Below are 14,576 nucleotides of genomic sequence, written 5' to 3' on the forward strand. Positions count from 1 at the left end.
AACAAAGCCTCTCCAAACCCAAGAAGGAACAGACAAAAAGTACAAAAAAGACACTTGGTCTAAACAAACAAATTAGAGAGCTGAACAAATCTGCCAAAGCAAAATGTGAGGCAAAGATAGCCTCCCAGGTGAAAGATAAATAGGCTTTTTTAAATATGTTCACAACCTCCGGTGAAACGCTTAGCAATGTGCCGAGTTAATCATGAATGGTTTAGGTTCAGGCTGGGTGTACGTGTTGCCAGACCTACTCAATGACAAGTTCAGTCCAGATGCCTCCTACCACAACCAAAGAAGTACCCACAGTCATCCTCCTACTGGTCATTACGAGAGAGCAGGTCCTCACTGTGCTCGCTAAAGCCAAAAATACAGCCTCCATGGGTCCCGACAACATTCCATAATGTTTCTTAAATAAGTTAAAGCAGAATCTATTAGGACCACTGAAGACCCTGTTTAATCACAGCATCCAGACAGGCTTTGTCCTTGAGGAATGGAGGACTACAGCAGTCCTCCCTCTGCACGAGGGGGGGATCCGTAAACTGACCCAGGGAACTACAGGCATGTAAGCTTGACCAGTCTTATATGCAAGGTTATGGAGAGAATTGTCATGAACCTGATCAGTAACAACATACAAAATCACCAAACACTGGACCAGACCCAATTTGGCTTTGTCAAAGGGAGGTCGTGCTTGCTGAGTCTGGTGGGCTTCTTCAGCAAGTCACCAGGGCTATGGATGGGGGTAAAACAGTATACACCATTTATCTAGACCTAGCCAAAGCTTTCGACACAATCCCCCAATTTGGGTCATAGATAAACTTGCTGAGTTAGGCACACCCTGACATTGGCAAATAAATAGACTGGCTCACTAACAGGGCATGTCCGGATAGGTAAATCCACTTCTGATAAGAAACCTATTAGCAGTGTCCCACAGGGCTCAGTGACTGGGACCCCCTCCGGTTTGGTATGTACTTCTCTGAAGGTTATGAGACTGCAAGTTCACTGACAACTGTAAGCTGGGAGCAGTCATTGAATCCCCAGTTAATGTTGACATCCTACAGATAAGCCTAAAAATGACAAATGACTGGTGCCAAAACCATGGTCTGAGAGTAAATGCTACAAATGTGTAATCATACCCTTCGGTAAAAACTCCCTGCAAATTATAGTATGATAGCACACCCGTAAAAGTAGACCCAGTGGTGAGGGACCTAGGAACACAGATAGTAACCTAAACTGTAACTACCAGGTAGCTACGGTGGTGAGGAAATCCTTCTGTGTGGCTCAATTTCCAAGTAAAGGCATGGCATCAAGTTCAAAGAAAGTCGTAGTGCCATTGTACGCCTTCATCAGGTCCATAATCAAGTACAGTGCTCCCTTCTGCATGTACCTAACGAGGTACGTACACCAACTGGAGCAGCCCCTGAGAATTCTCACTAAAAATATAAAGCATAAGACATTGTTATGCAGACCGGCTAAAGGCCGTACCCCATTACTGTCTCATATAGTTTATTGAGAGGTGACATGCCTGACCTACAAGGCATTCTCTGATCTAGCCCTGATGAAAATGTTACATATTCACAAGAAAAATTTATACAAGGGTTTACATGTTCCTTGGACCTGAACCTTATTTGTGACTCTTAACAGAAATTGCTGGAGAGACAGATTTGTATCCCAAGGGCTACCTTGTCTGTGGAATAAACTTCCCATATACGTAAAACAAAGGCCATCCTTCATTCCCTTCAAAAAGAATTTGGTTAAATGGATAGGCAGCTTGTATATTCACTCCTGGGGTACTACCCATGTCCCTTATGGACAGAGATGGTCTGTAAAATGACTCGGGGCTTCACCCAAGGACCTACCACCCTGATACTACCATATCCCGTATCTGGGGAATTAAAATATAATATTGTCATATCCTGGATATTGTTGACTAGGCTTGCAAAGACTCTTGTCCCATTAGCCTAGTAATCACCTATAAACCTATGTCCACATCAGCATTCTCCATAATAGATCTGATGATCTCTATCTTGCGCTTATTCTCCCAATTCAGCAGGAGAAAGAAAGAGTAGGGGCATTTCCCAAGTGTCTTGGCAAAATTTCCCTTAAAGGACAACCGCACCCTCAGACTCAAAAAAACATTTTTATTTCATCATGGTTTAGTGTTTCCTGCATTTTAATAGCACTCTGGGACTATTTAGAGCTTTTTAGATATTTTTATATGCAATTTCTGACTCTGACCACATGGGGGCTGGCATTTTGAAATAATTCAGACCGTTTACTCTGCCTCTAAGTATCCCAGAATGCATTGTTTGTCTCAAAAAAATTGCATCAGATCTGCCATGTTTTCCCTTGAGCTGCTGTCACTTCATTGGCTTAACGGGCATTCACTGCTGTCTTAAAGTTCCCTACTTTTGGTTAAAATGTTATCCTTTTTCAATGACTACTTCAAACACAAGCAGTGCAAATGCTACAGAACAGAACTGAAAAGTGCATTTTATTGCTTTTGTTTCTTAGAAATGCTAACTTTTGTGAAGGCTGAAATCTAGTTCTTCAAGGCATCTCCCCTCCCACTTCACACCTACCTTCCCTAGCTGTCAAAGAGCTAAGGGTAATTTGACCCATTATCTGCATGTGACTGACAGCTCACAGCAGGTGACCAGAGTAATGTACTGTTTTCTTGTCAGCCTTTCCCTCCTTACAGTGAGACACTTTTTTTGTTGCACTTCTGTCAAATTTAGAACCAAGCTACATAGCACTGGGAATAATCACCGTTTTGCAAAGCATCAAACTCCCACTTATTTTTCCTTCTCGTTTGATTAAATAGCTAACAAATAACACACTATAAACATGAAATATTTTACAGACTTGCATGACAGCACCAACATGCTTTTTTAAGGCATAATTTAAAAAAATACGGTATTTCATACTTCTTGTAATCTGATGTAGTGTTGTCGATTAATTGTGACAGACATTTGCTTCTTATGTAAAAACATGCAATTAATGTATACGCATGGTTATTGCAAATTTATGCTCTTAGTTTTTGCAGCTGTTACTGTGCTTCTGCCTGTACTTTGTCACATATCGGTAGGGCAATGTAAAGCAAAATGACAATACAAAAACAAAGTTTACAAAATTTAGAAATTACATCCAAAAATGAGACTCACCCACACTCACCTCGCCACCCACCACACTCGCCACCCACCACACTCAGACACCTCACTCATCCACACCCACTCAACCCACCCACACTCAATCACTCACCCACCCACACTCAATCACTCACCCACACTCGCTCACCACACACACCCACACTCGCCCCCCCTCACGCTCGCCCCCCACACACACTCCCCCCCCACACACACACTCGCCCAGCTCACACACCACACTCACTCAACTCACACACTCACCCTTTCACACACATAACCACAAGTTTGTTTGGCAACACCAAGAATGACCCTAGGCAGACCTCCCAACCGTTCCGAATTACTCTGTTTTTACTGAGTTTTGGGGTCCAAATGAAGGGGTGCCACGATTCCCAAGTAGCACCCCTTCATTTCCGATTTTTCTTTGCTTTTTTAAAATTTTCGCATTGTCGGAGCTGATGTCATCACATGCGCAATGACGTCAGCTCCGTCAGGCTACCAGCCAGTCGGAATCGAGCTCAAGGAGCTCACATCATTTCCGGCTGGCTGAATTGCAAGCTGGCGGGCAACGCTGAAACGGCGGGAATGGAAAACAGAAGAGCTTGTGCAGGCCAGGAAGCTGAAACAGCAGGCAATAACATGGGGAACAGAAGAGCTTGTGCAGGCCAGGAAGCTGAAACAGCAGTTCGCCGAGCCAGGAACTACTCAGGGCAGGGATTAATGGCAGCAACAACAGAGGAATAACTACTCAGGGTAAGGAACCAGTGTGTGTGTGTCTCTGTGAAAATGCCCCCATATAATACACTTGGTGGCTAGAGGTATTCAGGCTCAAACCCTGTACCTTTGGTACAGGGTAAAAAGAGCCTACTCTCCCTAGCCACCACCATTTCTGGGTGAGTTGAGAGCTATAATAAGTGAGAACATTTTTTTTCTGTAACAGTTGAAAGTTATGCTCTGAGCTTTGTCCAGATTTTTTTTGTACTAAGAGTTGAGAGAGCTATGATGAGAAGTAAGAACATTTTTTTTGTGCTGAGTTTATAGCTATGATAAGAAGTGAGCACACAATTTGTATTCCCCCATTATTGTTTTTGTGCTAACAGTTCAGAGATATGGTGAGTGAGAAGTGAGAACTGAATTTGTATTCCCCCATTATTGGCTTTGTTGTTTGTCTGTGTTTTTTTGTGTTGAGGTTAAGAGCTATGTTGAGAAGTGAGAAATGAATTCATTAAATGATTGCTATTAAGTTTCGGTCTTCCTGTTTTTCAGGCAGCTGCTGATTTGGCATAGTGGTATGTTGTTCAGACTGTAGTGCATAGTCCTGGGTTCAAAACCTGCCAGTGAAATGCATAATGGTAGCACAACATGTTATTCTAGCAACTTTACAAAATTATACAAGCAATGTTTAAAATGTGTCCCTGGTTTTTGACCTTTTGTCCCCCCCCCCCCCAAAATGAAATTGAAAATAAGTGCGAGACACTGTGCAAGATGCCTATGGCTTACACTACTGTCATTCTATTTATAGTGTGGGTGTGGAAGCAGACTTTTATGATGGAAAAGTTCTGACTTGGGCAGTTTTGTCATTATTGGTTCATGTGTTTTGTTTCATTGCCTACAGTACAGATTACTGGTAAAATGTTCAAACAAATATAAAATGCGCTCTAACATGTGTGTTGTATTATACAAGGAATATAATTTAATAAAGTCAAGAAGGTGTATAAAGAAAAGAACACATGTATGTTTCTTGTTTTGTGTGCAAGGGGCCAATGATTTGAAAACAGCCCAAAGGTAATCTTTATCCACCACTGGCCAGATGCATTTTCTTTGGATGTGGTGTGGGTTTCAATGAATGTGAGTTTCAAGGGCAAAGTTTAATGTCATGCCTGTTTTCATTGTGAGACAGTATTGCTTTGTTTACCAGATGATGTCTTTTAGTGTTTCTGCATTGTTGTGCTGCATTGTTGAACAGCTAGCATCTCTTTTTGATTGATATGAAGATGCATCTGGCTTGCGGGCCATGTGCCCTGAATACATTTTTCTGCCATGTGGGCCCCCCAGGCATAATCTGATGCATCCATTGTTAGCGTCTGCGTGGCTGGGGGTAAAGTGAATGGCTGTCCCTTGTTGTGGTGACAGGCCTGTGCCCACCATCGAAACTCCTGTTACAGGCAGGGAATGAGGGTAATTAAGGTTTCCAGGCTGTGGCAATGTTGAGTCCAAACACTTTTTAGATACCATTGTAGTTTCCTCATATGCAGTCTGGCATATGGAATTAGCAGGATGCAGGATGCCATGAAGCCCAAAGCCTGCAGAATTTTTCTTGCAGATAACTGGGTCTTTGTTGCCAACATTTTGAAGTAAGAAGTCAGTTGCCTTTGTCTGGCGTGAGATAAGCCATCTGGGCAGTTGTATTTAAGCTTGCACCCAGGAATATTATCTCTTGAGAGGGTACTAGTTTTGATTTATTTTTGTTTACTGTGTACCTTAGGCAAATTAGTAATCTTTGTACAAACGCCAGATGCTTTAGTAGAATGTCCTTGTTCTCTGCTTGAATAAGGCAGTCGTCCAAGTAAGGATATATTTGAATTCCTCTTTGTTTGCAAAATGCAATTACTGGTGCCAGGCATTTTGTGAAGACCCTGGGCACGGTAGATAAAGCCAAAGGGCAGTGCAGAGAATTGGTAGTGCATTGAACCAGCTATGAATCTGAGGTATCTTCTGCAAGATTGTCTGATTGGGACATGCAGGTATGCCTCTTTTAGGTCCAAAGTTACAAGCCAAGCCTTCTTGCCCAGCATGGGCAGAAGCTGCTGCGGAGTCAACATTTTGAATTTTGGAACATCCAGAAATGTGTTTAGAATAGACATGTCCAGTATTGGTCTCCAGGCTTTGTCCTTTCTGGGTACCAAGAAAAGTAGAGTAAAATCCTTGTCCCTGCTGTTGCTGTGGTACTCGCTGAATGGCCCTCATGTCCATGAGGGATGAAACTTGCTTTTGTGCCTCTGCCCATTGATTGTATGGCAGGTCTGGCATACCTTTTGCCCTTGGCAGGGTGTGAAAGTGGAACCTGTAGCCCTGAGACACTATATTCAAGACCCATTTGTCCTGGATGATCGTGACAATTTTGTGAAAAAAGTACTAGTTTCCCCCCTAAGGGGGCTGCCAAAAGATAAGTGCTTGGTGCTGGCAGAGGAAAGTCATTGGGACGGTTTCCTGTATAGCTGTGATTTGTCTTCTCCACTTTTTGAGGTAGAAGCACCCCATTGTTTAGGCCTGTATGAGCCTTGGGAATGGGATCTGCCTCTGGGGCGTCTGTAGCTGCCTCTTTGTGGCCTGTCTGACACTGGAAAGGACCAATACTTTGTGGGCCAGTTCCTGCTAAATCTGGGTGGCTGCACCTGTAAGAAATCCTTAACTGTCTGCATAGATTTTGCTTTGTCCTCCATTTTCTTCAACACCTCCTCTGCTTTAACACCAAAGTATCATACTGTAATGGAGCATCTAATAATTTTGCTTTAACATGATCGGGCAGATTCTGTTCCTTTAACCAAGCATGCCTCCTAATGACAGAACCCGTAACAGCGGCCCTGCAAGAGGCCTCCGGAGAATCAAAACCACATTGCAAAGTATGCCTTCCCACTTGTTCAGTTGCATGCAATAAATCCTGCATTTCCTTGTTTTCTGCACATTCAGAATTTAATATTTTCTGTTTAAGCAGTGACGTTAAGTATTGCTGATATTTAAGCATATGAAATTGACAATTTAAAGCCCTCTCAGCCAAGGTAGCAGAAGTGTAAACCTTTTTCCCCCCATCTGTCCAGTGCCCTTGAATCCCTATCGGAGGGGATAGGTTTTTAGCAGTGGAAGCCTTGACCCCTTTGGGACCCTGAGAAATAGTTTCTGGGTCAGCAGCAGGGTTTTTATAAAGAAATTTATGTGAATCTGGAACCCTGTAGTATCTGTCTGGCTTAACAGGTGCAGGGGGTAAAGGGTCAGGAGACAGGCCGGACTCTGAAAATACATCATCTACAATGTCTAAAACAGGGGGGATAGCAAGAGGCCTGTGCTGAGGTAGTAAAGGAAAATCGCTGAGCCTTTGCTTAGATTCTGAGTAGTCTTGGCTCTCCCAGTGGAAGTGCTCCCTCGTGGTATGCAGGGTTTCCCCAAAAGAATAATCCTCAGGAGGAGAGGCTGAAGGGATAGATTCTTCAGCAGCAGAATCCTCATAGGGAGGAAGAGTATTCCTGTTCAGAAGAGAGTCATAAACTATATCAGGCAGCACAAAATAGGGCTAGAAGTGCATTCAAACAGGGGCTGTGTGTAGAATTACATTTTTAATTCACTAGGAAGACTTATCTTACCAATGAAGCAAAAAATGCAGACGAAAATGCAGGCAATCCAAACTTTTCAGTAGTCCCTCAAACAAATGCAGTCGACAGGATACACGTACAATGAAAAGGAGTTCCACACACCACATGGATTTTATTAGGTTGAGTGGGCTGGGTAAGGCAGGTCTGACATCACAATGTGGGAGGAACACTGGCTCTTCTATACAGCATGCAAATCAGCGGGGATTACATCACTTTGGGAGAGGAAACATCCCGATAGCTAGAGCAAGAGCAGATGGCAGATGTGACATCATAATTTCAGAGCCAGCTACAGGTTTTTCAAGTTTGTTTGCAAAGTGAAACAAAAACAGTATAGAAAGCTAGGAAGCAGAACAGGGAAAACAATTGAGTGGGTTATTTTTTAAAGCTGCAAGGATGATTTTTTTTAGCTTTATCAAAGAACAGGGACTGGAAGAGTCAGCGGGTTGGGGAATCTGCTTTAATATATTGTTTTCCTTTAATCAGTAGGAATGCCACCTCTGGTCTCTCCTGCAATAGGCCACAAGCCAAATAGGGCTGACTTGATCAACAAATATAGCCCATGCATGAATGCATGCATGTATGCATATATTAATACATGTGTAAGTTAACTGTACTGTCCGCTGTTCTTTTTATCCCCATTCCAGTGCCATCTCTGTCCCCCTTTTTCTGTTATTCATCTTCTTCTACTCTCCTTAGAAGTGGTGACAAGATGGTGTCTGTATCCCTACATACGGTTTTGTGTTCCTCTGTACAGGCTTCTGAGTCTTCCTCTTAAGCCATAGTCTCATTATTTTGATAAGTTTTTCTACACTTTATAGTGACTTAATTTCCCCCACTCCCTTTCTGCTTCATTGTCAGAATTGAATCAAAATAGCCATGTTGGAGTATATTACAGTGGAGTTAGCAGTAGACTGTAAAATGGCATACATCCCTGAATTGTCATCTAATATACTGTAGAAATGAAACTTGTTAATATGTTAATAAACTGACAGACTCAAAACTAGGTGGCAAGTCCTAGAAATGCATCAGCAATCTCCCCTTCCCCATAAGAGTTGAAAATTAATGAAACCCAGTGTCATCAATTTTAAAATGAGATTGTAAAGGTTTTTTTTCCAGAATGGTGTGCTTTATTATTATTTTTTGTATAGGTCATTAATAATGAAGATAACCTGTAGCTCTTGTGCTTAAATATGAGCTCTGAATAGTTTGGCAGGCCAAAGCTATGAAGGTATATATGAACAAATGTGTACATTCTCTTTTGTTCATTTTGTCTTTTCCTTTGTCTGATTCACAGGATTATGAACGCAGCCTGCGACATCTAAGTCTCGATGACATTGAACGATTGGCTACCCGCATATTGCACCCAGAGATGGCAGAGTCCATGGATGTGGGCTTTTTTGACTAGAGAAAATGAAGATAGCATGCTTTATTGAAGGCCATGAAAATAATATACAGTCTATCTATGGGGAATGTGGGAACAAACCCTTGATGGTCTTGCAGCTTCTTCTGAGCATGTGCAGGAGTGACTGTGAAAATGGAAAGACTTGCCTGGGATTTTACATCTTAAGATGTTCAGATCTTCCAGAAAACTTTCTTTGACTTTTGATAAATTAAAATTTACTTCACTGGCAACAGGAGACTGCTGTTCGTTCTCTTCTGTTATTGAAATTACTGCATTGATCTTGACATGGAACATTTCAGAACTGAATACTTTCTGAAATATGAAACAAAAAAAAATACAGCCAGGTCTGCCTTTAATGGATAATATTTTGAAGCACAAGTCAGCAGTCATTGTGTTTCCTTTGACTGTCTGGTAGTTTGGTGGAGAGTTAGATTGCAGTGCATGTGGGGAGATTCTATACGAGTTCATATTCTTGTTTTGTAGTAATCGATAAATCTGTGATTTGAAGATGTCAGGGATTTTTTTTTGGGGGGGGGGGGGTAACTGAATGCTTGGTTCACCAAAGAACCTTGTGGTAGTATCCTGCTTGGTGTTACTAAAATATGTAGCATACAGGGACTGGAACATGGTTTTTGAGGAATGATTGATTTTTAAGACAAGTTTTTATCTCTGTTAGTAAAATAAGTAAACAGTTTCTGATTATAGGAACTAAATTTGGAAGGTTGCCTTAAATCCTCTGTATTTAATTGTTTTTCTCTCTTCCCTTTGCTTTTAAGTTCATTGCTTGGTTCATCTTCCAGGTTATGTGAGAAGCAGTGTTGTCTAATTAGCTAATTATAATTAGCTAATTAATTGGAAAATGTGGCAGTTCTAATTAGAATAAATAGCCATCTAATTCAAATTAGTTGTTTTGAACTAATTCTAATTAAATGTCTTAGTTAGAAGCTTAATTAGATATTTTACAATTAAAATAAAATTGCATAACAAGTTTCTGTTATGTATTTACCAGTGATTGAAATGCAATCTAACAGTGTATTAACTTACCATCTTACCATAGCAGCAACCCATTCCAGTTTCAGTTCCGAATCACACTTCACCTTGTTACCTACACCATGCGTAACTTCCGTCTTCCGGTTCCTGTGTACTGTTTAGTTTGATTGTAAACATGGCAGACTTTGTTCAAGAAATACCAGATAGTGTTGCAACTTTTTTCACTGATTTTAAACTAAATGTTATAAATGATAATAAAACGCGAATTTCTGGAGCGTGTAAAGCCTGCAAGAAAAGAATTACCGGTGATTGGAAGCCAACAAGGGTGACTTCTAATTTTGTAAGTCACTCAAAACTGTGTAATCCTGGCAAATACAGTACTTATGGGGCAGAAAGAAACATGAAAAGGAAGAACCCACAACAGGATCTGGATGGTATTTGTTCTCTGACTAAACATTTTTGTCTATCGTCACAAAGCATTTTGAGCGACAGAGTCGATGATGCTCTCATCAAATTTGTTGTACTAGATATGCTTCCTTTGAGTCTGGTCGAAAAAGAAGGATTTCGTTTTCTAATGAGTGTTGTACAACCATCGTATCATATTCCCACCAGAGCAAAGTTTACCATGCAAGTTTATGATCAGTGCAGACAGGTGATAAAAACAATTGAGAAGATGACTAACGATTCTCAGTATTGCTGTGCCCAAGCTGATGTATGGTCCAGTCAGCATATGCATGGCTACTTAGGAGTAAGCCTGTCATTCATACACAACCAGAAGTTAGAAACCCGACTGGTGAGCATGAAGAGGTTCACGGGCTCACATACAGCAGAAAACATTTCCGTAATTTATCAGTCTGTTATGAAACAATTCACAAGTCGGTCAACAGTTGTCGGAATAGTCGCAGATAATGCTGCAAACATGGTGACAGCATCCCTGAAGCCTGTTGATGTGATAGATGCAGATGAAGAGGAGGAAGGTGATAAAGATGAAGCAGGAGAAGAGTTAGAACATGTTCCAGTTGATTGGGAACAACTTGAAGAAGAGGGTAGCAGTCCAGTGCCTGTACGCTACGTGTGCATGGCACACACTTTGCAGTTAGTAGTTCACTCAGGACTTGCTGAAGCCTCACCAAAGATAAACAGTGTCCTGGCCAAATGTGATAGTTTTGTGTCAGCTCTTCATAAGTCATGCCAAGCTATGGAGTTGTTGGAGTCAGAAGCATCGATCCAAATTCCATCCTCTAACAGTACACGATGGAACAGTAAACTGTCCATGATTTCGGCAATTGTTAAGATGGAATCAAAACATGAAGGAACCCTTCAGCGAGTTTGTGATATTCTGCCGTACAGAATTACTCTCACACCAAATGACTTTGCTGTACTACGAGAAATGGAGCAGCTCTTGAGTCCATTTGAAGTGGCTACTGTTCACCTGCAGTCTGAAGTTGTTGTGACGAGTAGTCAGATTCTTCCAACAATAGTTGGCTTGAAGAAACACATAGAGAAGATTGAATTACAGCATTGTACTTCAGTCAAGTCTGGTCTCTTAGCATCATTGAGCAACAGATGTGATTATCTGTTTCGCCAGGCACATTGCCTGATTGCCACAGCTGTGGATCCACGATTCAAACTGAGGTGGACAACAGATCCAGGTGACAGCAGTGCAGCACGACAGGCATTATTGGGTGAGATGCAAGTAGTAAGTCAATCATATAAATATCGACTACCTGCAGAAGAAGTCGCTGGTGCACCAGTACCACAGCAACGACCATCAGCTTCACAGTCAGACATTCTGTTTTCATACATGATGGAAAACAGCACACCAACAAACAGCTCTGAATCAGAATTGGGATCATATTTGTCATCACCATGCAGCAGCTTGGAGCCGCTAGTCTACTGGAGTGACATTGCGTGCCAAGAAACATTTCCAACCTTATACAAGTTACATCTTAAGCACCACTGTATACCTGCTACTTCAGCAAATGTTGAAAGGGTTTTCAGTGCTGCTGGCTACATTGCTTCAGCTAGGCGATATAGACTTAGTGATACATCACTGGAATTGCTTGTCATTGCCAAGTGCAACAGAGACCAATTGATGAACATTACTATTTGATTATTTTACTATTTTATGGTTGTAAATATGTTTTACTGTGCAGTTGATTATTTTAGCTAAATATGTGCTTAAAGATGCTGTTTAACTTTTATGATTTGATATGGACTACATTGTCTTCAAGTTGAACACTTAGCTTGACAAGTTGCAAGTTCAGACAGTCGGCAGTAAGTTGATAGTTAAAAATCTAATCCGCCTAATTAGTTTCAGTGTGCTAATTTCAATTAGATATGTCAGCTAATTCTAATTAGCAAAAAATGAGCTAATTCTAATTAATTAGCAAATAGGCTAATTAAAAAACAACACTGGTGAGAAGTGATTTGTATACTGACTGTACTTTTCCATCTTGATATGCTTGAACATTCTCGACTGCTGTCACCGTGGCTGAATATGGGGAAGGTATGTCAGCATAACTCGTCTGTTAAACTGGCATTTATTTTTCAATGTAAAGCCTTTGAGCGATGGTTTACGTTTTGGACCCCAGCCCCCTAATGTAAAACTCCTAAAGCTGTTCTGGGCTTTCAAGGGAGGATGCAGAATATGATGTCGTGATTGGTATAGAAATTTTGACTTGTTGATTTGGTTTACTGTCCCTTTAGACAGATACTGTGCCATATCTATGTTCCTCTTACTGACGTTCCTCTTTCTCCTAGTAATTAATTTATGGATTTCTGCTCCATTCTGATGTAATAATTCATTGTTGTCCTTGGAAATTGTGAAGCAAGTTCATTCCTTGACTTTCATAAAATTAAGTTGTTCTTAATTGCTTGTTTCTTTATGTTGAAGCCAAAGTGCAGGTTTGTAACCATTCCAGAGTGAATCATCCCAAATTCTACTTCATAGTTGTCAAAACAGGGATATACTTTGGCATGCCATCTGCAGAAGACAGCTTATCCACCACAGAACAGTCAGATTTCAAGATTTTTTTCCAGAGCTACCAAGATGATGTCCATTAAGATGTCATTCTGTGGTAGAAATGTTTTGAACGCACCTCTGTAAGTAATTGCAGTTTTGTTACAAGGATAAAATGTGTTGTAGTGAGTAGTTCTGTTGCTAGCAGCATCCCTGTTTCTTGCAGTGTATGCCTGTTAGATGATTCTGTTCTCATGCTCTCCAGTGGCATTTTACCACTTCATTTATTTCAAAGTTTTAAAAAGAATGGCTTGTTTTTTGTGACAAAGTACTGCATTAGACGATTAGTTATGGTCCCAGATGTTAGAAATGACCAAAACTTATCTTCTTGACAGCTTTCCAATTTGTTTGGTAGAACCAGTACACCTAATGTGCAAGTCGGTAGCCTATATAGATATATGAGCTGATAAGGGAAAATGTGTCCTTTTGTAACAACAGATGTTACAATGGTTTGGCATGCAAGTGTGTGTGGTGCTTTGTTCTCTCTCCCAGTGCACTATGATGCTGCTGCTCTACTGACCTCTTTTGCCATATATTGGTCAGAGAAGTTGTCCCAGGATACTGTTCTCAGTTTTGAGAGACAAATTCTGAAAGTCATAAGTAACATTTTTTTTTTTCTTTCAGACTTATTCTTCCTTGCCATGCCTTTTGTTTCCATTGCTATTTTTGGTGGAGATTTTTTCCCCATTCTTATTCCCCCCCGTTAGGCCATATTTTGTCAATATTTACTGACTTTATTTTAAATTTGTTGCACCGTTACAGTAATCTCTTTTTCAGGAATTACTTTCTGTATTCCATGGATTAAAAGGCAGGCTGGCTGTTGACACTCCACACTTTAATTGTAAGTGCTTTCATTGAAGCAAATGCCCCAACTTCTTCAGACAACTCAACAAAACAGACCTGCATTAAGCAATGAATTTGTAGTTTCTTTGAAGTGTCTCTTTAGTGCCACACAGCCTAACCAAAAAAAAAAAAAAAATGTTATTGCCGGATTTCTACTGAAAGGTGTTTTTTCCTCTTTTAATTTGTTCAGTGCTGACCAAGGATTTAGAAAGTGTAAGTACAGGAATAAAATCCCTATAAACATTAGTCTGCCTTATTTGTTTGGGGTAGGAGCACAGCATTTTCAGGTGCTTCATTTTCATGGCCTTTTATGCCTAACATATTTGGGACAAAAAAAAAAAAAATAAGACTTCATGTGTATGAGAAATCTGTCAGCCAGCCTTCCAAAGATGATTGCTTTGAGACAAATGTTGGCCTTGCAGCTGAAATTGTTTTCCTCACCAGCACGCTTGGCTGTCAGTGTTGGGCTAGCACTAACCCAAAGGATGTCGGTAGGTGTGGGGGTGGAGGGCTTGATGCCATCTTTGGTATCACAGTTGCCAGCTGTTTCACACTTATATTTGCCAGTGGTTTGAAACCATCTCAGCCAGTGCTAATAGGTATGTTTGCTGTGACGGTTAGGACATCAGTGGAGCAGTTGATCCTGATAGTGTTGCTGTTATGGCCAGTGTGCCTGACACTACAGCAATTGGCAGTGAGTTTTTGGCTCCAAATATATTAATACTGTTTACCATGACACTGATGGTACAGCACCTTTGCAATAGTCCTCAGGAATGTCCTTGATGATGCCTCCACAAGTACACCATGGAGAGCAG

General features: G+C 41.0%; 1 protein-coding gene across 1 annotated transcript in view; it reads left to right on the forward strand.

Annotated features, from left to right (window-relative positions):
- The window catches only part of UBL4A (ubiquitin like 4A), a 622,055-nt gene extending 612,914 nt beyond the window's left edge, over window positions 1–9,141 (forward strand). The window contains exon 4 of the mRNA XM_044080181.1: window positions 8,799–9,141. Coding sequence (XP_043936116.1) covers window positions 8,799–8,909 — 111 coding nt within the window. The 3' untranslated portion in view covers window positions 8,910–9,141. The remainder of the gene's footprint in view (window positions 1–8,798) is intronic.
- Window positions 9,142–14,576: the final 5,435 nt, after the last annotated feature.

This window comes from Protopterus annectens, chromosome 8.part0 (assembly GCF_019279795.1).
Source record: "Protopterus annectens isolate FY-2018-M chromosome 8.part0, PAN1.0, whole genome shotgun sequence".
In the NCBI taxonomy this organism is placed as follows: Eukaryota; Metazoa; Chordata; order Ceratodontiformes; family Protopteridae; genus Protopterus; species Protopterus annectens.